Genomic DNA, 26,883 nt, shown 5'->3' with positions numbered 1-26,883 from the left:
AGGCAAAGTAGAAATCTCCTCAAAAACAAATAAGTGAAAATGTAAATGTCCTAAGAAGCAATTTCTGTGAAGGCAAATGAAATCTCCTGTCTGAAAAAACGCAGTAAACAAATCGTGACTGATGGAGGAGCTGTATCGCCGGACAGGAGAAAAAAAAATGAAACACAACAGAAAACTGTCGGAGGTTTGAAGCAGAACATTTTTATTCATTAAGTGGTTGTTTTTTTAACATTCTCCTCACATCTGAAATACTTCTCTAAACTCTTCTCAGGTTCTCTAGGATGTGACCTTAATAACAAAGTACAACTGATGACGAAAGAAAACGACAAAATTGGGAAAAACAAAACGTCCTAAGAGTCTCTTTGAGGTTTCGATTCCATCCCAACACAGATGTCCTCGTTCAGAGAGGAATGAGATACATACAAAAGACGACTAAAGGTGGAACAACGCAAAACTTGCTTCAGTGTTACACAGTGACGTAGAAACTAGCCGAACATGTCTGAAGCATAAGGTCAACCAACAGTTAAGTACATGTCAGCAACTATTGTGACTATTAGAACTATTATTTATACCACCCGCGTAAGATGAACTCATATATACACTTTTTTCAAGACTGTGTCGTGTTTTCCATTACAAAAATATATTTTGGTCTTTTCCTCTTTGTCTCTTTCGGGGTTCGTTCCATTTCATGGCTTTCTGTCTGAACGTTAAGACATATCTACATTTGGTCTTTCTCAATTCTTTTCCCTCCTAATTCTCTTCCGTGTGCCAGTGTTTTTTCAAAGACTACCTCAGGAGCTGCGATCAAACACTCGCAGGCCCCGCTTCAGCTCGAGGACATGAAAGCTCGTCCTGAAAGGAACTGATGCAGGTTTTAGTCGATTAAGAAAAAAAAGAGAAAAAGAAGGAGATTACATTGTTAAAGTTAGAAAGTTGAGACAAAGGAAAATTCACAGAGTTTATTTAAACAGGCCCCTCACTTGTTGTTGTTGCTGTAAATGGAGCTAATAGTTTAATGTAAACTTTCAAGTCAGGGGAAGTGAGGCGTTTACGTTAGAAGAGCGAGCAGCTTTAACATTTCTTCTGTTTGGGTAATAATCTATATGATCAATTTCAGTATCAACAAAAGTATGTTCTCGCAATTCACACCTGCTACACCCGCTGCTGCCTGAAAGTTGAGTCTGTTTTGGTTTCAGCTCTGATCGGACAAACCCGGCCCAATTCATATTCAGAAAACAAAGTCTTCCAGTTAATGGAAAAGTCAAAAGTAGTTTGTCTTGAAAAATATGCGTTAAAACCAAAGACTGTAAATAAAGATGGCCGACATTTCTCCCATCACTCCGGTTGTATGAAAGAAATTCATCTTAAATATTCCAGGTTACAAATGCATCGTGCACTTTTGCCCTCATTTGGAGGCGGAGTCTGCGAAGTAGTTGATCTACGGTATCGAGGCTCCGCCGATGCATGTGCTTGACCAACCGCGAGTCAGTCTCAGCTGTCAATCATTTCGTTTCAACCTGTTTTTTATAGCATCAAAAAACTAAAAGCAGAATCATCACTTGTAAATACATTAGTGTGATTAGAAAATCTTTGGGCAGCAGTATTTATAACTTATACCGCAGCCAGCCACCAGGGGACAATAGAGTCGCTTTGACTTCACCTGTGGGGATTTGTGACGTCGTCCATCTTTACAGTCTATGATTTAAACACACATTACCCCTCGTAATATGTGCAGAGCCTCTCACACAGTAACACAACTCCTTTTGCACACAGCCTGTGTTTGTCATAGCAAACCTAGTTAACAGTTGAACTGATCATTTTAATCCTAAAATAAGAGAAAAATCATAAACAGCCAATCAGACTGTGACCCATGCTTCTCCTACAGCCGTCTACTTCTGGGCCCGATAACCCTGCTAATGTACAGAGGTAAAACAGGGTGTGGTTAAGGTTAAAGAACCCACCCCCCCTCCCACACACACACAAAGGCATGCATGAGTCTAAACAGAGAAGACAAACAAAATGAAATCTAAGAAAACGCCAGTGACCAAAGAATATGAAAAATTTTGAAAAGTGCACACATCATTTTTTGGGGTAAACTGAAAATAAACTTTGGACCCTTCCTCAATTTTGACCAAACCCTGAAACTAATAAACATTTGATAAACTTATATAAGAGTTGGGCAATAGATCCTGCTACAACTGGTCACTAGATAAGACTACAGGCTGCTGTAGAAAAGAAATCTGTGAGAAGGTGACTTTCAACTCTAAGGCACACAGCTAGACAAACAGGGGGTGAAAAGAAGCGGAAGGATAAGTAGCGGGAAGTTGAAAGTGTCTTTTCTGTTGATTTGTCGCAAAACTGAGCCAGCGGCTTCCAACAGAACAAATTGATGCCACAGTCAAAGTTCTGAATGTTCATAGACGGTGAAGAAGAACTGATGTGAAATGTTAATAGTCAAGGAACAAAATATGTAAATCTGTGGAAGTGAAGGCAAAATGAGAGTCTGCTTTCTGCTAAATAAACAAAACAAAGTTTTACTTCCTCCTTCATGTGGCTCCAGTTATCATTCACTCCCTCTAACACACACACACACACGCACACTCTCTCACAAACACACACACACACACACATACACACATACAAATAACTACACTTCCATCCTTCTGTTTCCGGAGAGCACAGCAGTAATAGTCAGTCGTCCGCACGTGGATCCACATTTGCGTACTGCAGTACATAAACACAGACAGATGCAGTAGTTGTGAGTATTCTCCTCGGGGATAGCAGCGCCACCGTCCAGCGAGCTGCCGGGCTTCATCGTGAAAATTTACAAAAGTAACGTCATAGTCCGACAATGTATTTGGTTCTTAAGCAGAAGAAGGAAAAGTCCTTGGTACTTCACTCTTGTCCTGCTCCGTCGTTTCCTGCATCTCTGCTACTTCCACTCATCCATTGTTTCTCAAACTCAAAGTTTTGAATGTCTTCTTCATCGTTAGTGGCTCGCCCGTCCTTTTCCCCCTGGCAGACTGTGAGGAGAGAGAGAGGAGACGAAGATTAGGAAAGAGGAAGACAAAGAAAGAGGAGAATGCAGACGCTGACGGGTGAAGGAGGGAAGGAAGAGGTTATTACTAAGAAATGATGAAGAGAAAAAGGAGGAACAGTCGGACAGAGATGGAGGATTTCTCTTGTTAGTAACAGACAGAGAGGTAATGTTGAGTGCGAGCTGAGCGATTCATTACAGGAAAGGTTTTCTACACAAACAAACACACATCCATGCAACAACAACACAGACATTTTCTCAAGCGTGCTCACAGGGTGGAGTTTCTCTTGGGATACTGAATACTAAAGGACGGAGGAGATAATGCAATGAGAAAGAGAGAAAAACAGGACAAACTGTGAGAGGACAAATGGACAGGGACAACATGGAGGTGTCCTCGTACGGCAGGTGAACCCTGGTTATTCTTACACTGTGTCCTTCACCAGACCAACGACTTGGAGCGAGTGCTGACTCCTTTCCTCCTGTTGGATGCTGTCGTCACGGCGTTACGATGGCTCCGCTTGTGAGACTCCAGGTACAGCTGAGGAAACATTATTCACACAAACACAAGTTATATTACACACAACTTTAAAGCAATACAATCACACAGTATGCAAAAATGTATGTTTTTAAATCACTCTTCAAAAATTAATTGATAGTAAAAGTTAGATATTGACTTTCAAATAAATTTAGTTTAATTATTTGACCTTTGAATTCAGCTCAACTTGTTTCAAAGCATAGGTGGAGACGATTCAGCTTGTTTTTATAGAATCAATTAACTTAAGGGTTTTAACTAACCCTAACCCTAACCCATTTTTGGGGAGCAAGTAATAAATGACAGTTTATGATCGAATAAACATGCTGATTTATGACTAATCCTAATAATCTGTGACTTTTCTTCCCCTGATGATTGGGGGGGAAATGGAAAGATGAATTTGAGAAGGAAAATCAAATACCTTCTTAGCGAAAGCTCGCCCACACTGGTCACAAGCGTGGAGCGAGAAATTCTTGGTCACCCGGACCTCAGTGGACGACGTCCCGGTGCTGCTGCTCTCCGACTGCGCCTCGTGCCGTCGGGTGTGTGGCGGTGGGTTGCTCGGCGAGGCGCTGCTGGAGGAGGTGGAGTTGCGCAGGTGTGTGTGTTTTTCACTGCGGCGGGTGAGCGGCGGGCTGATGGGGCGAGGCTGTTGAGTCTGCTGTCGCTCCTGCCTCTCCTGCTTACGGGTGACGGGAGGGGAGGGCACGAACGGTGGCGATGACACTTCCTGCTGTTTCCGAGTGGCGGGGGCAGGAGGTGGGGCTGAAGAGGAAGAGGACAAGGAGGATGAAGAGGAGGCCGGTGCAGCTGTGGAACTCTCTTGCCTGCGCGTTACAGGGGGCGAAGGAGAGGAGGAGGACGAAGAGGCGTGGCGTCCGTTCACTTCCTCTTTGACGCCGCTGCTTGTCCTTTTGTTGGGGCTCGGGCTGCTGAGGACGGCCTCTGCCAGCCTCTTCACGGCCCTGCTCTCCAGCTTGGGCATGATCTTGCCGAGGTATGAGGACGACTTCTTGTGGACGACAGTCACGTGGCGCAGGACGTCCCGTTTGCGACGCGATTCGTAGCGACAGAGGGGGCAACGGTAAAACTTGATGAAGATCTCGTTGCCGTCGGTGTGCAGCTCGATGTGCTTCGTTAAGTTCTGACGGGAGCTGAACTGTCGCTTGCACAGTTTGCAGAAGAGCTGCTTGAAGTCAAAGCCCACAGACAGTTTGGTCGATTTGTTGGGGACACACACGCCGCTGCCGCCACGGGAGGATGATGATGATGAAGATAAGGATGATGGCATCATCTTTGGGCTGAGTGGGGCTTCCTCCTCCTTCACCTTCGTGGAGCTGGGTGCCACAGAAACACTTTTAGCTGTAGCAGTGCTGTCACTTGGAGACGGGGCAGGACTACTCTCTATCTCCTCCTCCTCCTCTTCCTCCTCCTCCTCTTCCTCTTCCTCGTCATCCGAGGCCTCGACTGCCTCCTCCTTCACCCGGACATTGTTGCTTGAGGCCACGTTTGTGCTGCTGCTGCTGCTGTTGTTGTTGTTGTTGCTGCTACTGCTGCTGCTGTTGTTGTTGTTTTTGTTTAGAGTCGCTGCTGTAGTAGCAGGGGGTGCTGGGGCAGCAGGCCTGTTACTTTTCACACTGTATATTTTGTGGACAATGCGCATGTGCCTCTTCAGCATGAGCTGAAAAAAAGATAAAATTAAAGATCAGTAAAAATGTCGTAGCAAGAGATTGTCCAGGTTCACAACAAGATGATGGCATTTTGTTGTGGACAAGAGGAAAATGTCTGGAACTTGCAGGAGGCAGATCATGACGTATAATTATCATGTTATTGTTTTCAGCACATCAACACCAGTGTAAACCCTTAACGCTAAAAGCTCTCGAGTTTTGTCTTTACAAGTTGTACATGTAATAACTGTATGACACTGATTTCATCCTGATGTTTTAATGTTTAAATGTATAGTTATGTGTCCTCTGCATGTCAGAAAGTTCAACATTTCCACTCGCTGCTTGTACATTTTTTGAACAGACTTTTTCCTGTTGTTTCCTCAACATTTTCTGGACATATTGATTGGGGGCTGGCGGGTACGGTTCTATAAATTGTTGTCTAGATCAACTGACATTGCAGTTTCACATACAGCCTTTGGAAAATCTCAGGGAAATGTCCTGAAACGGCTCTAATGCAATTATTATGCACCGACTATTTCAGATTTTGCTCCCTTTCCCTGTTTGGATTCTCAAGGCTAAAAACAACCCATGTAAGATTAAATACAGAAACATAAATAATAACCAATAAGACCAAACTTTAATTGCTACTAAGGCTGATTTTAAACACAGAAACGCTAGAAGAGTTCCCCAACCCCCCTCCTGCAACCAACCAACCTGAGAGCTGTACGTCCTCTTGCAGAGCGTGCAGCGACATGACACCGGGTTTGCCTGCACAGCGGCTGGGGGCTGAGGCTGAGGTTTGGATGGGTTTTGGTTTGAGGACGCTGTTTTGGTGTTCACAGGCATGGACTTGGAGTTGTGGCTACGTGTTGGAGAGGAATTGTTGCTCTTCCTGGGAGGCGTGGCCTCCGGTGTGTTGGGCTGGCCAGGCTTCGGGGAGACGCTGGGGGTGTTGGGGTTCCTCTGCAGGCCGCGGTGCACCTCGTCCAGGTGTCGCCGCACGTTGGCTTTGGTGGCGAAGGTTTTGAGGCACACGAGGCAGGATTTTCCGGTCGGTGCGCTGAGAGTCCTTGGCCGACCTCCAGTATCAACAAGAAAAATTCTTAATTACATTTATAATTAACTTTGAAATATAAAACTAGCACCAACCAGCTCATTCAGTTTTGTGAGGAAATAAATAAGTTTCTTTACCTTTATTACAGTGTTTATATGAGTAAAATAGCTTTTGTTGCAATAATCAAAAGTTTATAATATTGATCAGTTTACAGATGACTATATTTTCTTTTCATTATTTATGTCAACACTTACCTTTCACCATAGAGAGCAGGCTCGTGGGAACTGTTCGTGTCTCTGTGAACTTTCGCAGCTCCTCCAGTTTGGTCTTGTGCATTTTGCGGCAGTGGCGCCTGATGCTGCGCCGCGAGTTAAAGTCCTGACCGCACAGACAACAGGAGATCGTCACGTCATCCACCTGTGGGGGAGAATAAGGCGAGAAGGGATAGTGACGGACTGCAGCAAACGAGGCAACGTGGAGAATCGGATATCAAACATTTCAGATACATACCCCGCTAGTGGAGCCCTCCTCTTCTGGCGGTGGTTGCTCTGCTTTCGCCTCCTCCTCAGTCTCCCACTTCTTCTGCCCCTGGTTGGGTCCCGGGCTGCTGTGGCTCTCTGCTCCACCTCGCTGGCTCGCCTGGCTGTTGTCCCCTCCCTCCGCTGGCTCTTCCCATGCTACTGGACTCTCTCTGGCACTGTGAAGGACAATCAAATATCAGGGACAAAGTTTGACCGAAGACTTACTTGAGTCTACACCAGCTACACTGCATTAGCTATATCACACACACATTGAATTACAGTATATCTTACTCCATCGGTTTACCACCAACCTGGGTGTGTGTGATGGATATCGGGCCAGGTCCTCTTCTGTGGTGAGGTACTGGAACACGGCCTTGGTAGTGGTCTGAATGGGCTCCAGTCGGACCACGCAGTCTGGTCGGTCAGCTCTGGGATATATGGTGTCCAGTAAATCCTTCATGGCTACACTCTGTCTGTCGTCCCCCGATGAACCTGAAGAAAACCATCCGAAACATTTCAGTATTTAAAATAAACATTAAAAGAGACAAAATATGATTCTTCCACTTTTTCAAAACTATTCTACTACTGCTACTTTCATTTTAGTGAAACTTCCCATCAAGATTCCATTAAGGTTTGGTCCGGTCATTTTTATCCCTTTCTATAACGTTGGTAATTCATTTTGAAGGGGGCTTTCTGGGAGCTGCAATGTTGTCTCTCTTTAAATATAGTCTATGATTTTTCTGAGCTTTGTTTTACAATTTTGTCTACAACCGCTGTGACGTTAGATATTATTATTCTTTGAGCAAGTGTGCCACTTTTTTCTTCACAACAGGAAAATCTACAGATTTGAATTTTAGAACTTGGATCACAAATGTAGACTGTATTGCTTGACAGTCAGGGCTCGATGGGGAAAAACTGACTTTCAAAGAAAAGTCGAATGTGTTTATCCAGTAACATCACATTTAACTTCCAGCACTTTGATGGTGAAAAACATTGATGAAAGAACTTAAACGAAATAACAATATACGTAGTTCACTTATAGCCTATAGTTAATGACTCTTGATTGAGAAAAGAGAAACAACTTAATTAAGACCACAAGAAAATGTAGAGGAGATTGTGATGAGTTGTTTTTTTCCAACAGAGATCATTTCAGTGGATAGAAATGAACAAAATATAATCTACTGCTTGCGATGAGATTGATCTCTCTTTGTGGAGGAGAGAAGGAGGAGAGTTAGGTAACAGAGAAGCTACTTGAAGACTCTGCTGGGCTTCCTCCGAGTATCCTCCCGCTACTGAGCAGGAAAGAATGGAGATATGGACACATACTGTGGCTAATGAGCAGTAGATAAAACACTAAATGGTGCAAGATCAAAGTTACTATCCGCCGTGATACGAGGGAAGAGCAGAATAGAGACTTCACTTTGTGTAAGAAGAATGATTGACGGATTGAAGACGTTACAGTAATGTGTGCTGAAGAGAGAAAAATGGGTCTGTGTACCGAAGGAGGAGATAAGAGGGGAATAATGAGCAGGAGACAGATGGTGTGAAGGAGATAGTGAAAAACTTAGAGTGAGAGAACATGAAACCAAAATGTGGAACCACCTTAGGAAACGTTGGAGTCCTCAGTCTGCATGTTTTTTTTCTTTACTGTGAGGGAACTAAACTAAGTTCTGAAATCAAGATTGATCCCTGACTCATTTCGGGAGTCGCTGATTGTGTGATCTCGTCAAATTCTGCATTTGCGTTTCCTCAGCGTGCACAAAGGCGCTGACCCCAGCTGAGGGAGTTTGTGTTCCGCCTTTTGATTTTATTTTTGCGTTTATGGGGATATGTGTTTTGGATCTCTTATGCTTTGACTGTAGGACTTTGAGAGCAGGGCTGTGATTATTACCAGGTTATGTTTAAATATTCCAGACATGTTTAGAGTAGTGTATGTGTCTGCATGATAATACACTGCGTCACTAACCGTCGGATTCAGGCAGCCGTGAAAGGCAGTAGTACTCTTTATGTGTGATGAGGTTGGGCAGGCCCCTGAACAGACTGCGGCACAGTTTACACTCGAAGATGGTGTCCACCTCCCTCAGCAGCATGTGTCTCAGCTGGCTGGTGCCTGTGGGACAGAGGAGAGCAGCAATGATTAACCACAGTTATTTCAGGGAGAATAACAAGACGTAAACAATGTAAATACACCATATTGTAAAATTCAGTGTTACAAAGAACCATTGGCGGAGGGAGCACCTGCACCACATAAGTGCTCGCCTCACAATGCAGATGACCTAATGGGATGCAGGAAATTCATATACTCTTATAGATGGAGCATATTCATATGCCTGTCTGCTGAGACCTGAATAGTTGTCACTGCAACACCAAAGTGCTGTTAATGGATATAATGCGAGATTCTGTCTGGCTGCTTTGACAGGACGCTGACATATTGAGATTGAGAGTCACAGCTGATCACAGAGCGAGTTAGAGTTCCAGATTTTTTAAGACTTTTAACAGGCGTGTTTTGGGTCATTAGGAAACAGACTATGGTGGGATGCCACAGTTGGAATTATTAATAAGATGTTCGTCACTAGTCTAACAAAAGGAAAGACAGCCCAGTCTCCAGGCTGTACTCTGCCTCTCGCCCAATTCCGGCTGCCAAAGTTGCAGACACGTTGGAGGAACCTCACATCTCTAACAAACCTGAACGGAAGCATTCAATTATCTGCTGAATCCCAGACTTGGACGTCTGCAGAGGCTGTTGGAGTAGAGGAGGATCTCCGGGCTCCACACAGAGACCTGGAGAGAGAAAGAGAAAGAGAGCGATCGCTCAAATAATCCCATCAGAGTTTGACAGTCTTTGAGTAATACAGCAGCACCCTGAATTTCCTGGCACCTGATACGACACAAAGTATATTGCAGTGTGCTTAAAGGGTATATACAATCAGTGAGGTCTGAGACAGTGATTCACTCTGACCTTTTCTACCTCATTGCACACATACGCACACGCACACGCACACGCACACACACACACACACACACACACACACACACACACACACACACACACACACACACACACACAGCAAACACATACACATTCAGCTATGATTGTGAGAAAGCCGGTCATTTATCTTTTCCCTTCAAGATTAGTAAGCCTCGGATTTGAGCAGAAAGGAAACACAGGGTGCAGAAAATGAATGAAAACAATCCTGACAAATCAAATCAGCGACACTTGTTGAGAAGACTAAGGCTCAAGTGGGACTGTGGGAAAACGTGCAGTGGAGGGTGCGGTGGGCTGAGGCACGGTGGTGAACCTTTGTTGTGTCTGATTCCAACACCTGATACTTCAGCCTCTGTGTCATGCTACTTGATCAGCCCGATCAGGAACAAGAGGAGGAAGAGGTTTATCGATGTGTATTTCAAAATGGTTTCTGCTTTATTTTTCAAACTCAATGACCAGAGGCAGCAGAGTCAGCGGGAAAACAACAGTCCTGCTGATGGTAGGGAATTCATTGACTGACCTGCCCAAATATTTTGCTCATTATATTACTTTTAACTAGAGTTGGGTATCCTTAGGGTTAGGCCTGAAACCTGTGCTTAATCAAAAACATTTTCTAGGAAAACGATGGTCATTTATAAGGTTTCATTAGTTTATTGCCAAGAAAAATATGTATAATGGCCAATACATCGGTATAAGCATCATCCCCAAAAACATCGATGGCGATTGGTTTCTACTTTTATTCGTTAATTTCTCACAATAATACAGCTTTTTCTGAACAAACAAATGTGAATCCCTGCATCAGGAAATAATAAGAAATATGTGCAGATTATCACAATGTTCGTTAAAAATATGCAATTTATTTTAGCATTTAAATCTGCATGTTGTCTGTCCTCTCAACAAAAGAGGTTTACTTTGCCAAATCTTTAACCAGTGGGATAAAAATACTGCAGAGAACAGACTCATTTAATTTTTCCTTAAATAGAAAAAAGGAATTCTGCCTTGAAAAGGACAAATACGCCTTCAGGGTGTATTATTATTCATTGATCTCAGTGCCACAGAACTATTTTTTATTTTTCCTTTGTATAAAACATTAAATATAAAATAGCAGGAGGGGAGTGTGGTTCCTGCATTATTGATTCAGGCTGACTATGGCTCCGTGACCCTCTGCTGAGATGGACTGTGAGGAGGAAAAGTGCTTTCATCCTACCTGGTTTCAACAACTTCATTTTTATATCAGCACTTTGAAACGCATGACAGGTTTTGAATAGAAATGTGCATAAAAAGAAAGAGGTGCAAAAAGCTCAAGGAGCTCCTAACAAGCACCGCCAAAGACCCTGTAATCACCTGACACGTCTCAATTCTCACTGTTTATTGATGTGAAAGAAGGTGAGCAGCATTTCTACAACAGAAAGTATTGTACAAAACCTCCAAATAAAAACACATTCAGTGAGAAAAATATGCTTGTTACTGAAGCAGACTTCAATTACAGCCTAAAACCTACAATTTATATTATTCAAGATACATTACTGTGAGAGGACAATGCTGTGTTTTTGCAGATTTACGACGATATAAATGAAATGATTACTTTCTGGGTTTTTTTTTTTTTTTAGCTTAGATTATTTTTAGCCTTATTTTTAGGTTTTGTCATTTCCAATAGGAAGTTATTTCTGTTCAGAAAACACGAGCAGAAGTTGAGACCGTGAGTGTTTTAAGCTCGGCTGGCTCCGCAAACCCTTGAATGCACACACACAGCCACACAAAGCAATACGAGGTGGTAGTCAGTGCGACGTAGCCGATCTGTGTGCGTTTGTTTGTGTGTGTGTAGGTGAGTGAGAGACAGACAGAAGCCAAAGAGCATAGCAGACAGACTGACACTCCCAGACAGATGCAGACAAAAGAGGGCTGGACACGTGAATGACGTCTGGTTAAGAGGTTTTGACAGAGAGCGAGATGGAGATTATGTATTATAGTGCGACAGAGTGTGTTTTCCTCATGCCCCTTTACCATCCCCCCGCCACACACACCTCTCACAGGCAGACCGTTACAATCCCAGCGGGTTAGGTCAGTGACCCGCCGACCTTCGCACCTCCCTCTGCAAGGGGGTCAAAGATCATCCAATCAAAAAATGGCAAACAACTTCCTAGGACCGTGAGTTACAAAGTTCAAAATGAACTCAAGGCATCGGGATTTGAGTGTGAAACCAGGAGGACACAGGATCGAAGGAGGAAAGCTGCGGTAGCCAAAGAGGATGGAAGAGGTGAAGGAAACAAGCATTATTTGTTTTAACACAACTATAGCTTTGATAGCCCCTGTGTTACAATCCAAACTCAATAGTTAGCCGGGCCTAAGGGTCAGGAAACACGCTAACTGCCAAGAGAACAAATCACACCATGTGGTTTCTGTGGGACAGTGATTTCAAACTGTCCATAAATAATCAGAAAATGTTTTACTGAAAACAAATCTTTAAAGAATCTTTCTTCAATTCATGTTTTTATGGAATAAATCCCTGAAGCCATGTCAAGATAATTTCTTGAGTCCTTGTTCCAGCTCCAGTCAGAAGTGATTGATTTTTCTAGTTGAGATTTTTACTCTTATTCTTGTGCAGGTAAGTGGTGAATTTATTTTGAAGCCTTTGGGTCAGTTCAGACCAATTTCCCACTCTGTTAATGGGCCTGTTCTGAAGATTTATTGGCGTCTACAACAGCAGAAAAGACTTTCAACGCCATTAAAACTATACAATAGTTATACAGGAGTCAACATGATAAAACAACTTCCATGTAAAACTTTCACAAATATATGATGGTGCAGGCCAACACGCGGTGATCAAAGTTAAAGGAAGCTCCTTTTTTCAACTGGCAATTTCTTCACGAGTGCGAAACATAAACATCTCTGGCAGTGAAGCTACACAGGGACCTGACAAACTATTTCACTCTGTAGGTCAGGACTGTGAGAAGTGCACCGGTACTACTAGTGGAAACAGTCCTGCTGTGGGTGGATGAATCAGCCGGTGATGCGGTGGTGGTTTACCCACCTGTGTTATGACCACTGGTCTGGAAAAGCTGCTCGTCAGTCTGGCAGCTCTGGTCCCTGGTCCCACCGTTAGGGCTCCCGCTGTCCTCGGGCTCAGGCAGCAGAGGGGGAATGGGTTTCCACATGGGCTTGGCTTGGCCAGAGTCGCCCTTTTCCTGGACGTCCATGGGAGTTTCATTCTGGTCACAGTTCTCAGAGAGCTCCTCGGCTGGTGCAGAGGTCCGGAGCTGGGCATCATCAGAGGATTGGTCTCCTCCACGGGGCTGCTCCTGTGGTGGATGCTTGGTGTCTGACTGGGACTGACCTTCCTCTTTCTCTGTCTGGCCACCAGTCTGTGGGAGCAGAACCACGCATTAAACATGAGCTACAGAAACAAGGAGACAAAAATCATCAAAGAAGATGAAATATTATATAGTACATGAGTCATAACAACATTATTGTCAATCTAGATTTTATCACATCCTTAAAAGTGAAGATTACCCCTGCATGGTGTTAGTATTACACTTTTATTAATCTCTCCATTCATTCAGTTTTTATCAACTAATTCAGTTGGTCTCTTTTTCTTTCTTCCATCTGAATAAAACCCCTTAATACATATCAAGCAGTAAGGTTTAAATATAAATATATTTATATATAAAACTTGATCAGAAATTATATTTATTATTTATTATTAGAAAAAAAACTTTTCCTGGACAGCCTGTGGGGTCACCACAGCACACTGCAAGTGTGTGTGCATGTGTGTGTGCATGTGTGTCATGTCTCCTGAGCACGCAGACATTAACCTTGTCGAACACAGCAGCCCTTCAGCAGATAATTGACTCCACACATCAGGTCTTCAGTGTTTACACTGTATGTGCAAGTGTGGTGTGTGTTTGTCTGTGTGTAGTTGCGTCCCTTATCCAGACCTATTTCTTCTTGTAGTCCCCATTCCTTTCTTCTGTCCCACCCACCAATTTATCCTCATTTCCTCTCTCTGTCTGTCTTGCTCAGTGTCCCCGCCGCCCTTGAAGAGGGATAAACGACTTCACCACTCAGGCACCCGACAGCACATCTCCACAGAACAAGTGGGCCACTCTCTGACACTGTGTCACCCGCCAAGCGCACAAACAACGCATACCACAGCGTAATTAAATGACCGCTGATTAGCCGAACATGCCTAGTGAAGCCATCTGTGCAGTACGACACACAGGCATCATTGCAACCAGTGAATCCTTATTTATGTCAAACAGTGGGTGTGAATTGATGTATATCACATCACACTGTTACTTCTGCAAGAAAAGACTTAAAGTAGCACTATGCAACAGCGCCCTCTGCAGCCATGTGTGGTGATTAATTCTGCTGGGTGCTGTGTCCGACAGTAAGTGGTTTTCATGTAGAGGAGAAACTAAACCTCGTCCCACTCACTGAACTGAAACACAACCGATCTGATACTACCCTTGATCCCCAGCTTCTTCAACCAGAGCAGCTGCCACTGCAACAAATTCACAAAACTCTGTTCACAATTCATCTTATTAAAATGTCCTGGCTGAATATTGGAGATAAACACTAGTTTTTAAAAATATTTTTTAAATAGACTCTTAAAATCAGAGTGGATTACAATTATATTTAAAATTATTCCATCGATATCAAATAATGATCTCATAAGCTACTTTTGTACTTTGAGAAAATCTCTGAGCTGCTCTCGGCATTTCCAGAAAAGTGATTTGAGGTTTTCAAATAAAATGGCTTTTATTGTTTCCTGTCGTGATGCACCAGACTCTGTGTGTGTCATGCAGGGAAGGACGGTGTCATCAAGAGTGCACAGTGTGTTTTCCTTAAGGAGAACAGATGAATAAATAAAGAGAAACACAAACAGAGGTGGTTTTCAGGAGAAGGATTAAGTTGAGTCCCGGACTAAAACAAAAGCTCAGCAGTGAAACGTTTTATTTGGACTGACTTTAATCCTTATCCAGGAAACATATTGTTATTCTACTTTGACTTAACGGAAAGTGGTCTCTATATATATGGAAACATAGAGCACAGCGTGTGGTGAACTAAAAGACAACTGTGTGGTGCTGTTAATCTTAAATGTGTAAACAATACTGTTTACTCTATATCCTCCCTTAAAATTCAACCATTACATTATAATGGTTGTTTAATTTACATAACAGAAGACGTGTTTTCAATGAGACAGTGCAGGGAGACAGACATCCATTCACATTAACATTCAAGCATTGTTGTTGTTTTCCAGTACCTGTCTGCGGAGGCTGTGGGAGCTCTTCCTCCCACCTGACTTATGGGCCTTCACCATGATGCCAAGCCTGGCCTGCTCCACCTCACGGTCACTACCAGCTCACACCTGTAACCTGCAACAAAAACACAGAAACTGCTGTTCACTGAACGTCCAACATAGAACATGTTTACATCTCCAGCTAAGGTAGCGTTTTCCAATCAAACAATTACAAGAAATCTCAGGAGGTTACAGAAGAAGACACAACTTAAAAAACAGAGCTGTTGTGTGTGTATCAACCAAAAGGCTGCATCATTTATATTTGAACATTTACAGTAATCCCACTTTTCAAGGTGCTTTTTAAGATTTTATACAAGTGTATAAAATCTTAAAAGTGATTGGAAGTTTTAATACAAATGAACTTTGCCAAGCAGATTCCACATAGAGCAGGTAAGCCGTCACAAAACAAAGTTGGTGTCATGACATGTTGGTGAGCAACTACTTCATATTCTTGTGTGTCGCAATGGAACAAAAACACACAGCGCTGATCTAGACCAGAAAACTGTGCACTGTGCAGTTATTATATAAATTGTTATATTTAAATTACCTAATGCATCTGTTAAAGTCACTGATAAAGCAGTGATACATACCCACAGCACGTCTCTCTATGCTGGTATTTCTTGTGAAAGCATGTATAATGCATGAGGAAACATTACAGCTTGATGTGTTTACTGCCTGCAGAGTGCTCATAAGCTACCAGGCCACAAACTAGATCTAAATTTAAAAAAGAATGACATTTTTTAAGGCCATGGTAATGGTTCTCACAATTTCTAATTCAGCCTAGAGTCACATTTAACTCCTTTTACCTGGAACACTATGACCATTACTCTGCACTTAGCTCACTGCATTTCAAATTAATACTCCAACCTCCCTTATATAGCCTAGATGCTATTGGATGAATATATGATATTCCCTGAGAACCTCACAGTCGTAATGAGGACTGAAGATATATATACTTGTGTGTCTGTGTATTTGAGGTACATGAAACACTACCAATAAGTGGGAACCTGCTTCTGAAATCGGCTGTGAGTTGTAATCAATAAATATTCATCTTATTTTTTATGGATTGTCTTAAATAAATTTGTAAAGACCATTTCAATCTGTTTTCTTTTTGTTGCATTACCCACTGTACAATAAATGAAGGGTCCTGGAACAGAAACAAAGAAAGCTTCCTAATATCAAGGCATTGTACGTCACTTTTAAAACTCTTATCTTTTTCGTTTATTTATATGAGAGCTTCAATGGTGAAAAAACGTTTGTTGGTTCCCTCTAGTGGCAGTCCAAGTTAAACCTGTCTGATCAACTCAGCTGCAGCCACCTGACACCACATCGATGCTCATTTCCACTAGCTGGCACAACATGCTGTAGCAGCATAGTGGCGTGCTGAGCGGCCCTGTCATTTGCTGATTCTTTATCTTTAGCGATATGTCTTCGCCACAGGAAGCGCAGCCTTTTTTGTCACGATTAGAGGAGACCTCAAGAAAATTGACTTCATTTTGTCATTGGATGAGCTTCAAATGCCCCACGAGGTGAATAGGGATTATATGAGCTGCAAGTTACAGATGCTTAATGAAGTCTGGGGAAGAAATGCAAGCAAATAACAAGTAGATAACAAGAGGACAACAAACACACAACAAATAGACAACAAAATGATATCGAACCGTACAAAATATGAGAAAAAATAATCTAAGCCTACACTTACAATTAAGTTCTTTAACAATACTAATGGTGACCAATAATTGATGCAGTCCTCTGATGACTCCTTGATACAATAACAGAGTGCACGCACAGGCATATTCCCACATGGGAGCGTTTGTATTTACACTTAATCTCCAGGAGAGGGCGACAAAGTGCGCCTGAAGTTGCACGTGAAGTAAATTTGTAGTTTGATAGTTCTGTAGTCTTGCGATGTTTCCAAAAGACACACCATTGAGACCACAAGAAACCCCACAGAGGGGTCACCCAAAAACAAAATGTGTAATATTATAACACTGATGATATGATTTAGTGGTAACACTATTCATGAACACAAATAAGCAGGCACACTAATTGAAGCAAAAAAGAGCAGGCGAACTTTGCAACTTCTCAAACCAAACGATCTGCCGGAACAATGTCCACAATGAACCACTTTATGAGTAAAAAGAGAGAGAGAAGAGGTCAAACCGCTCGTATGGTCCCGGGAGGGGAAATGAAGACGTTTGCGATGGGACAGCTGTGTAAATCGTGTTATCACACAGGTACGGAGCTGAACACAGAAGTGTTGCTGTAATTAGGGGGAGCTCTCCAGTGAACATTTTAGGCCGAGCAAGGCGTCTGCACCTGTATTTCGTGACCCCTGTGTGAGGACTTGACGATGGCCGGGACATCTGTTTCAGCAAATTCACTTAAAGCACTTGAAACTGCTTAATAATGAGTGTGCGGGGGACGTGCTTCGTGCATTTTATCCCAAGTTTTTCAAGCCTTCTCTATTCACTGGATTTGAATAGAGGCAGTTTAGGCAGTTAAAAACTGAATTGTTATAATTTGCATCAAAACACATTTCATCCATTTAGCTCTGTCTATCATGTTGGTTCAATGGTATCTTTTACGCAGCAGCCTTTGGGAAAGAAAAGTGCAGAGGGGTTTTCTATTTGTGACCAAATGTCTTCAATCTATCTACGCAGCCACCATCACCACAAAAACAGCCTTTTAGGACCCCAGTCACACGATCTACAGTCAACCTGTCAACCAGCTCAAACTACAGGAGGAACATATTTACCCTCATTGCAGACAAAATTTTAACATTTTACATTTTTTGGGCATTAATCCATACAAAGGACAACAGATGGTTTCAGGCAGAATAACATCCACACACATAAGGTGTAAGCCAAGGCTCTGTGGATTTGAGAATGTTTTGCACAGACCTGCCCAAACAAAGGTTACAATCAGATTTGAAACTGCATAGTTTGCCATATGAGCGAGCATCATATTATATGACTTTAGTCGTATATATTGTATACAGGCTTCTGTGGGAGCAAATATCCCAGGAGAGATGCTACAGGTGGAAAAGGATCCAGGGATTTTACTCCTTAAACTTTTCTTAGCACATTTGTGATTTGTGAAGATTTAACTGTAATGAAGACAGTTCATTTCCAAGAGAGTGATTTGATAATAAAATGAAGCATGTTCTAGCTTAATTAAGTATTTGAAAATATAAATAAATTATATCTAAATATATCAGAGAGGGAGATGAACACATAAGTCATTAATAAATAAGGGAAATTGGGACCCTGAAGTCAAGAAACAACCTCATTTATAGAACCTAATCATTTGTTCAAAGAAATAAAGTTAATTTCAGCGAATATAATACTTAAAGCCATTGATCAATTTCACACTCAGACTAATCCAACGTTTACCTTCCTCTTCTCAAGGCAAAACTCTCCATGGGTAATTTTACATGATCTTTTCCCTGCACAGTCCACAGAGAGCAAGGACTCGTCAGAATGGTCAGAGTTGTGGGCTTTGAGTGAAATTGACTGCTGTGTGTTAGCGTGCAGGGATGGGCTCTAGCACTCTGTCAGTCTGAAAAAAGGGATAAGACGTTATGGGAGATGTGTATATATGAGCAATTTGAGACGACTGCTTAACCTGAATAACAAACAAACACTGCAAATGAAAACCTCCGTACATTAGGGGGCATCTTGGTAACGTTGAGCCTCCCCAAGAGTCAAACCTTTCCTGCGTTGGTTCACATCTACCGCATTAGTTTGATATGGTAATCAACAGATGGGTTTATCTTGGGATTGTGAGACTCATTTGAGTGTGCCGCGGCATCAGGAAGGTTGTAAATCCCAACTCAAAGCCAACAGCAGCCTAATTACTTTGTTGAGGAGTGTTTCATTAAAACCTGACAAGCTGCAGTCTGCCTGAGCTGACCCACGCTTAAAAACCCCAGTGTGGACAATTGTCGTAGAAGACACCGGCTGCACTGTTTTCTTAACTCACTTTTTAAAAAGGGGTTAGATATACTGTGGGGGTCTTAAAAGAAAGTTTCCGGCCACTAATACCCACACGAGGGACTCTCCTTTTTCTGTGGTAGGACGGTCGAGGCTCCTGTTCCCACTCAGGTGTGCTGAGCTAAACTGAGATTTTGAGGATAAACAACTGTTGATGATCAGGGAAAAACTGGAACAATTTGTCAATACTGCAGAAAAAGGAATGAATATGAGCCTCTGTTAAAAATAAATGTGAGATGAGACCAAACTGGCTGAGGGGCTTGGGAAAAAAAATCGGAGACAGACAATCCCGAGTAACTACGCATGCTGGAACCTAAAAAAATAAGACACTATCTTGTCCTCTGATACAACTCTGAATAAATCCACCACCATAAGGTAACTGACCCCATGACTCACTCCATGAACCGCTGTTTCACAAAATATAAAATTTCCTGCTGCGAGGTTCTCATGGTCTTTCTCACACATCTAACGTTATTTTCGATCTATTTTCAGCAGAACAAGCTATCCAGCATCCCTCGCTCGATATTTCACAAACACACCATCTTTTCCGCTGTTACATATTTTCCAAACACGTTTGAGTTTCATCTCGCACAATAATCCATAGTGAATTGTGTTTACACCAGCCAGAAATCAATTTGTCAAAGCATTTCCCATTTGGGCACATGTCTTATTTTTGGGATACAAATCCTCGTTTGCCCTTTCGGGGGCAATAAATGATGTAAATCCATGTCAGGAGACCTGAACTTTCATTCCTGTGAAAGCTCCATATGTTTGATGCCTGAATAAAAAAAATATTAGCTTCTTTATCATAGTGTAAGAGCACGGACATATATGCTTTATATATCTGTGTGTATATGTTGAATTGTTTGCATGGCTCCAGAGCCAACAAATGTTTAGCAGCAGTTCCTGCCTCCTCACATGCCTCTTTATTTCCACTGGCCGTACAAATGTGGTCTGACAGAACTTCCTGCTAATGGAGGGACTCACCATCCTGACATAATGCTGACTGCTAGCAGACGAACCAGTGATGCCACCTGATCACGTGAGAGGGTGAGAACCACGATGTGGCCTACTGACAGAGTTCCCCCAGTCTATTTTCTGTCCATCTTCTACACAGTATTACTGAATGATAGAGGTCCAGGTCTGTCGCTCTCACTTTTCACTGCCCTCGTTTAATGCTCCAAATGTGTGTAAACCTGGAAATTGAGATATATTTCCCACTGTACTTTATCAGCTTCTAATTGCAGGCATCTAACAAATCTAACTATGGCACTGAAGTTCAAATATTAAATAATATCAAAACCATGTGATACCTTGAAGTTAGTGTTGATACACCTGGAAAATCTAGTAAGAGCAGGCTCCACTTTGAAAACATGCAATTGATACATCCCACCTCCTCCTGTCTGCCCTTTTGCCCCCAAAACACATGGGCCACTGCTAGAAGCCGACTTTTCCGTGACTTCCTTGCTAACTTCTGTCTTTCGTCTCTGCTTCAGCTGTGTGTGCCTCCCTGGCTGAAGCACATATGCAGTATTTTATTTAAGAATGTAGCATAAGATTACACTACAGCTTCTCTGCTTCCAATGTAAAACACAGATAGCGTTAAACTTGAATCCTGCTCGTGCTTTCAGGAGTTTTTTAAGATTAAGATGCATTTATTTGTCCCAAACACATGCACAGACATGCACAGGCACACTCATGCAGGTAGGGAAATTGAACCTCTGCTTTTGACCCATCTGGTGCAGGACACACAGAGCAGTGAGCGACCATGTACGGTGCCCAGGGAGCAAATGTTTGGGGAGTAAGGTGCCTTGCTCAGGGGCACTAGACAGGGTAGGGAGAATCCTCTTGAATTTTTCGACAGATCAATCCAGGTTCATTTTTTTGTTGTTTCTCCGTGGAGTCAAACCAGAGACGAACCAGAGACCTTTTCTGCCCTTAGTCCAAGATACTGCCACTAGTCCACCGCCTCTCCCGAGTTATGGCTCGTGTGAACGACACACGAATGTCAAACAACATTTGAAAAAGTTAAACATGCTTAACTTAGCGGACTGATGAACTTGACGACTGGGGAAAAAATTAGGTGCAAATTCAAAAAGGGGAGCAAAAAACCCTGAAGGAAAGTCATAGGCGGCACAATATGACACTACATTAAATTCATCTAATATAATGTTGGGACCGTTACGTCCTCGCAAACATAAACTCCAGTTGTTCCTAAGTGTAGTGATATCATACAACTAAATCAGGAAACTCCTAAACATTACTCACTGTACCGAAACATATTTGTCATATTTGGAAATGGGATAATACCTGAGTTGTGCAAATGCCCTAATACAGTAGAGGTGTCCACACACACACACAAACCCCAAACAGAAATAGTTTTTAGTCTCCTCAACAGCAACATTTCAGTTTTTGTCTAGTAGCATGCACTGCTCCACAAAGTTTACAGGACTGAATTAAATTTACTGTTTTAAAGGGTCAATAAGCTTCACTTGTTTCTCTGTGATAACTTACATTAAGCAGTCACATCTGGACACATTAAGCGGTGGGACACACAAGCTGGATTTGACCAAATTGCCACTGAAACTTAAAAAGATCAAATATTAAAGGGAATTCTCTTAAGTGCATTAAATAGTGTTGATTCAAAGCAGAACAAATGGAATATCCAGGAGAGATGCATGGGTATTTCCAGGCCAGGTGGTGAAATGCAGCCTGCGTTCATTAAAAACAAGTTTCTAAATGTGTGTGTCCTGTTTAAAGTGATGTCATTAAAGTAATTGTCTCATGCTGGTTTGCAGGTAAAGTGACTGTCACACGCTTCAGCATCACTACTTGACTGACTTACTGACACTTGCTTGTTTGCCTTACTAGTAATATGAGAGCAGGTTAATGGGTTTGTTGACGGGGAGTTAACTGGCATATTGGTCCGTCAAGCTGTCTCTGTGACTGAACACAACCGTACATCATTACACTGACTGAATCACACACTGACATCATTAAACTGTTGCAGGCAGCATCCGCTCTGGTAAAAACCAATGATGACCGGGAAACTTAATCAAGGTAGAGAGCCGGGAGGAATCAAAGTTGCAGTTAGAATAAGAAAAGCATAATCTCAGAGGTAACAGGCAGCAAGTAAAATACTTGGGTTGTATGAAAAGATGGGAAATGTATAAAATTCTTGAAGGAACAAGTACAAAGTATTTGAAAATTGCATGAGAAATATGTAAACTTCAGGCCAATCTTTGTACCACATTGTTGGTTCCTTATAACCCACATTTTTGCATTATCTACACTCATACTAGTTTTCTGACCAAATTCCTCCTCAAGGTTAGACTGTCCATATCAGAGTCACTTGTGTTCTGAGTTAGGCAGCTTGATGTTGGTGCGCCTAGCCTGAACCGATCTCTTAACTTTCTGTAAAGTCGAACAATCTCTACGTTCAAACTTGGACACGGGTAGATTCTGTTTCTGTAAAGTTTCGTATCACTCAGTCACATCGAAGCGGCACTTGGTGGTGAAGTAATTTGGAAACCTTCAATTCTAAATAATTTAATAATAGTCCATAACTGCAGGCTACATACTGCCATCTCGGTTGAAACGCTACCTTAGGGAATGTGTGTCAAGGTGCAAGGAGCAATCTCTACTGCTTGACTTGTTTTCTGTTGTTTTTTTTAATCACAGCTATAATGATACCTGCCTTTAATTCACTACCTGGTTGATTGCTTTCACATCATCTTTTAACAAAGTACAGAAAGTGGACACATGTTCCCATATTGTCTCCATACATTTGTATATAATAACAGCATAGAACAATAACAAAATCTATACGTTATATTATTATTTTTAACATTTCCGTGCTGACTGATGGTCAATTTCAGGACTTTCTGTGTGTTTGTGAGAGGTGTGTGAGTGAGCCCTCCTGGATGAAATGAAACCATGCGCAGTGCCCAAAAGCGCAACAGCAACAAACAAGACGTCCCTGGTTAAAAACGCCCTGCTTATCTCCAAACCACAAACGCGTGGCGCGCTGCAGGCGAAACAAACACGACGTATGTCTCTCTCCGGAGTCCGAATCACAATCCAGCCTTATTCTTTGCGCTGTTCATAAAGGCTTTACGGTCCTATCATCTCAGTCCGGCCGAGAGAGACAGTTATCCACACATGAGCGACTCCACAACAGCCACATGGACCGAGCACCATGAGGGACGGAGTGGCGCTCCGCTCCCACTGGCCTGTCGAGCCCGGGTCTAACCGGAGTGTGCACGCGTCCTCTTACGCATCCCGGGCAGTGTGATGGAAACACACCATCCCGAACGAGCTGCGCGGTCTTCCGCGTTCACACACAATCCCAAGTCGGTGCACTGCTGGAGAGTGGAGGCGCACGGCGGTTGTTGCCGCCCGGAGTCCGTGGCTATTGGTTCCCTTTCAGCTGGGGCAGCGTCAGCACACACGCACACACACACACAGTCTCCATTTGCAACTCCATCGCCCCCCATGGGCGTGCGAGGCCGCGGGCTGTGACGCAAATGGCACTGGGTGATTTGCAAATGACACATCTTCCCAATTCTGTGCCGCCGCCGAGGGGACCGGTCCAAATCAGACATTACACACAGATTTATCCGAGCGATGGGGGGTGACGGGTAAATAAAGGCGGATAAGCAGTTTGCTCTACGGGGATGCGATTGCATAACTCAGGAAACTTAATGAAAATGTGCACGGAGCGAGCGATGTGCCGTCTCCGTGGCCTGATGTTTCCTTGTTGTTTCGATCTGGTCGTGATGGCCTGCACCGTGACACCTCGCGCACGATCGCTCCTCGACTTTTGGCCACAGGAAGAGCCAAGCGGAGCGTACTGCACTCGGAGCGGAGTGGCCTCGCTGTGGTGGATGTGTGGTGGCCAGTGCTAGGACGCATGCACGTAGCTGACGGGGAAGGACAGGACAGCCAGAGTGGGGACTTAAGACCGCATTCACAGGCCATAAAGGGCCCGCATGAATACTATTGTGCTCTTTTATCCAAGACTCCCCAACTATTTACAAAAGGTTGGCCAACACACACACAAAATATCGGCGGCGAAATGGTGGCGGCGGTTACAGCAGCTGCCACTGTGCTCCCTGCGCAAAGCAGCAGCACAATCATTGCGCAGCGCCGGACTTCCCCAGTTTTGTGCAAACTGTGATTCGTCCAAAAGACTTTTATTTTTCTATCTCATTCAGCCGGTCCTCGTCTGGCAAGCAGCGAACCAGAGCGCAGGGCAGTCGCCGTTCTCATGGCACGATTTGCATCGCCCCCATTATCCCCGAAAATCTCTTTTTACACGGTTATATTGTCAGCCTAAAAACGCCACTATTTGTGGCAACAAAGGGGCCAGCTTAACTTGATCAAAGGGAAAAAAGCCAAGTATAAAATGCACCTTTCACGCAGTGAAAGAGAGGCCCCTCATAACGATTGCAGCATGGAAGGGGAGTGCGGCGTAAAACGAGCAAACCCGAATAAAATACACACAAAGACAAGGTGCAGCACTCCCATAAATACGTCCATCACCACCCTGGTAATAACACTAAACCATCCTCGGTCATTTGGATTAGCCTAAAGCCGCAGAGGATGGCATTATTATGGATGTAAAACGCTGCGTTTTGCGGCTCCGTGCCACCTTTTCCAAGAAGCAGCTTGGCGCACAGGACCGGTGACCCTACCATCTTTGCGCGTCCTTCTACCGAGCGAAATCGTGCGCTATCTTACATTTGGCGATTTACTGTTGAATAAAACACATCCGAGTAACAGATTTGATCTTTACGGGTGTGCACGCCGCACGTAGCGGCTGCTACAAGTCTCGGAAAGTGTTCCTCTCCCCGCCGCGGCCAAGCAGAAACAAGAGGGCGATGACGCCATTTTCTGCAAAAACAACCATGCTCGGCAAGCCAAAGCGAAGGTGGTCTAGTCCGCTCCGCAGCGCTCCAGCCTCACCAAAACGCATCGAAAACAAGTCCTTACCTTGTGTGTCGTTGACGAGTGGATGGATCGTGTGTTTACGGGGGTAGAACTGCGCGGCGGCGGCTACTTCGGCTCCGGAGCTTGTTTATTTCGCCTCCCAGCGTCCCCGGTTCACTCTGAACAAGTTCCTCTGCGAGCCGCTGTCTTTGTGCACCCAGAGGAGCCTCTCAGCATTAAACCGGTCTCTGCGCAAAGGTGCACCCTCTACGTCCGATTCCAACGGGAAATACGGACGATTTAGCGCGATATTGTGACCGGAAGAAACGTATCGCCCTCCTTCGATAAAGAAAAGTTGTATATTTTTTAAACTTTGAATGAAACGCAGCGGTTAAAGCGACGCTTTTGACCCAAAACGCGCAGCGGTGCACACAGCTCTCCACCGAGTGTCCACGACGCAAACGCCAAATGAGGCCAGGGGGTGGTCACACCTTCCCAAAACTTAACGCAACGCACAAAACACTTTTCACCAACACGTCAATAGAATACTCATCCACCAGAGTCACTAATAAAAGACTCAGCTGGAAGTTAAAGCCAGACATGCGTCAACAATGGATGGATTTTTTATTGATTAAAGATAAAAACGTATTGTATCTATAATAAATTGCCAAAATAAAAGAGAGTTTACAAGTTTAATCCACTATTATCTGAGAAGTTATATTTTTGTATAGAAGTACTGTGGCACAGGTTTATTATGTGTCACATGTCAAACAGGACTTCCTGCACATGGACCAGTGAGGACATGGAAATGAGTGGTGATGGATTCCACTTGTTTTAGCTGTGAATCCACTGAGGACCCTTCACTCAACTTTGACATCAAGTGAAGATGGATTCACCGCCTCCATAAACACTGACTCCATTTCCGAACATCTGGAGTACCTACAGGTGCCATGGAGTCAATCTGACCAAACACTGGGAATAGCACCGATTGTAATTTATTATTTGTTTCAGGTTCTATCTTAATAAAATCACAACGTGAGCAAGACATCTGCACCCAAAAACAAATGTTCAAAACAAACATGGCATCTTATTTAACAAGGGGACTTTCATGCTAACGTCAACAGTGTAACTCAATTTAGCATTAGCCTTAAAGAGGATAGCTTCATATTTCATATCAAGTGTTTAGCTTCACTTTAACCTTTTTTTCAACGTAAAACTTTTTAACAACTCATCAAAACTACCAACACATGAATTTGACTAATATTTAGGATTTTCTATGTTTAAAAGATTACAGTTGTGGCAAAAACAATGTTTAACTTTTGGACCATTTCTCACCAAAGCTAGTTAGCTTACCTGCAAAGTCGTCGGTTAGCATCTGCTGCAAATACAAAACAGCCAGGTTAGCATTCTTATTTTAACACAAAGAGAGGGGATACAACAGTTTAGTTTGAGCCCACTTGGGTTTTAAAAAAAATTTACAAATATTACAGAGATATGATTTATGAATCTAACAACTACAGTTAAAATCCTAACACAAGTTCGCCATGCTAATCCTTACCTTTGTTTCCAGAATGAATAATTCATCAGTTCTCATAGCTGAACGTCATTTAAATCTAATTCATGGCGAATAAAGAGAAAACTTAACAAATAAGCAGAGTAGTAATTAAATGTATGAGTTAAACCGGCTCCTGAAGCTAATTTAGTTTAGCTAATGATTAGGCTATCAGGGTCGTTAAGCTAATTGATGTCACCTGTAGGGTTGCCAGGTTTGTGATCTGAATTCAGCTTTTGTAAGATCTTTGTATTCATAAAAAGCACTGTTAAAAAGGATTTTTGTTGGAAAAATATGATTTGCTTTTTA

General features: G+C 43.0%; 1 protein-coding gene across 1 annotated transcript; it reads right to left on the bottom strand.

Annotated features, from left to right (window-relative positions):
• Positions 1-181: 181 nt before the first annotated feature.
• znf800b (zinc finger protein 800b) lies at positions 182-25,226 on the bottom strand. Its single transcript, XM_062383198.1, has 12 exons — positions 25,086-25,226; positions 15,061-15,172; positions 12,829-13,159; positions 9,497-9,592; positions 8,778-8,921; positions 7,123-7,303; positions 6,801-6,987; positions 6,545-6,707; positions 5,951-6,315; positions 3,991-5,250; positions 3,464-3,575; positions 182-3,023 (listed from the first exon to the last, which is right to left on the bottom strand). The coding sequence occupies exons 2-11, from the start codon at positions 15,115-15,117 to the stop codon at positions 3,474-3,476; spliced, it is 2,886 nt and encodes a 961-aa protein (XP_062239182.1). The 5' UTR covers positions 15,118-15,172; positions 25,086-25,226; the 3' UTR covers positions 182-3,023; positions 3,464-3,473.
• Positions 25,227-26,883: the final 1,657 nt, after the last annotated feature.

This window comes from Platichthys flesus, chromosome 23, assembly GCF_949316205.1.
Source record: "Platichthys flesus chromosome 23, fPlaFle2.1, whole genome shotgun sequence".
NCBI lineage: Eukaryota > Metazoa > Chordata > Actinopteri > Pleuronectiformes > Pleuronectidae > Platichthys > Platichthys flesus.
The sequence above is the reverse complement of the archived record's forward strand: the minus strand, read 5'-3'. Positions and strand labels throughout refer to the sequence as shown.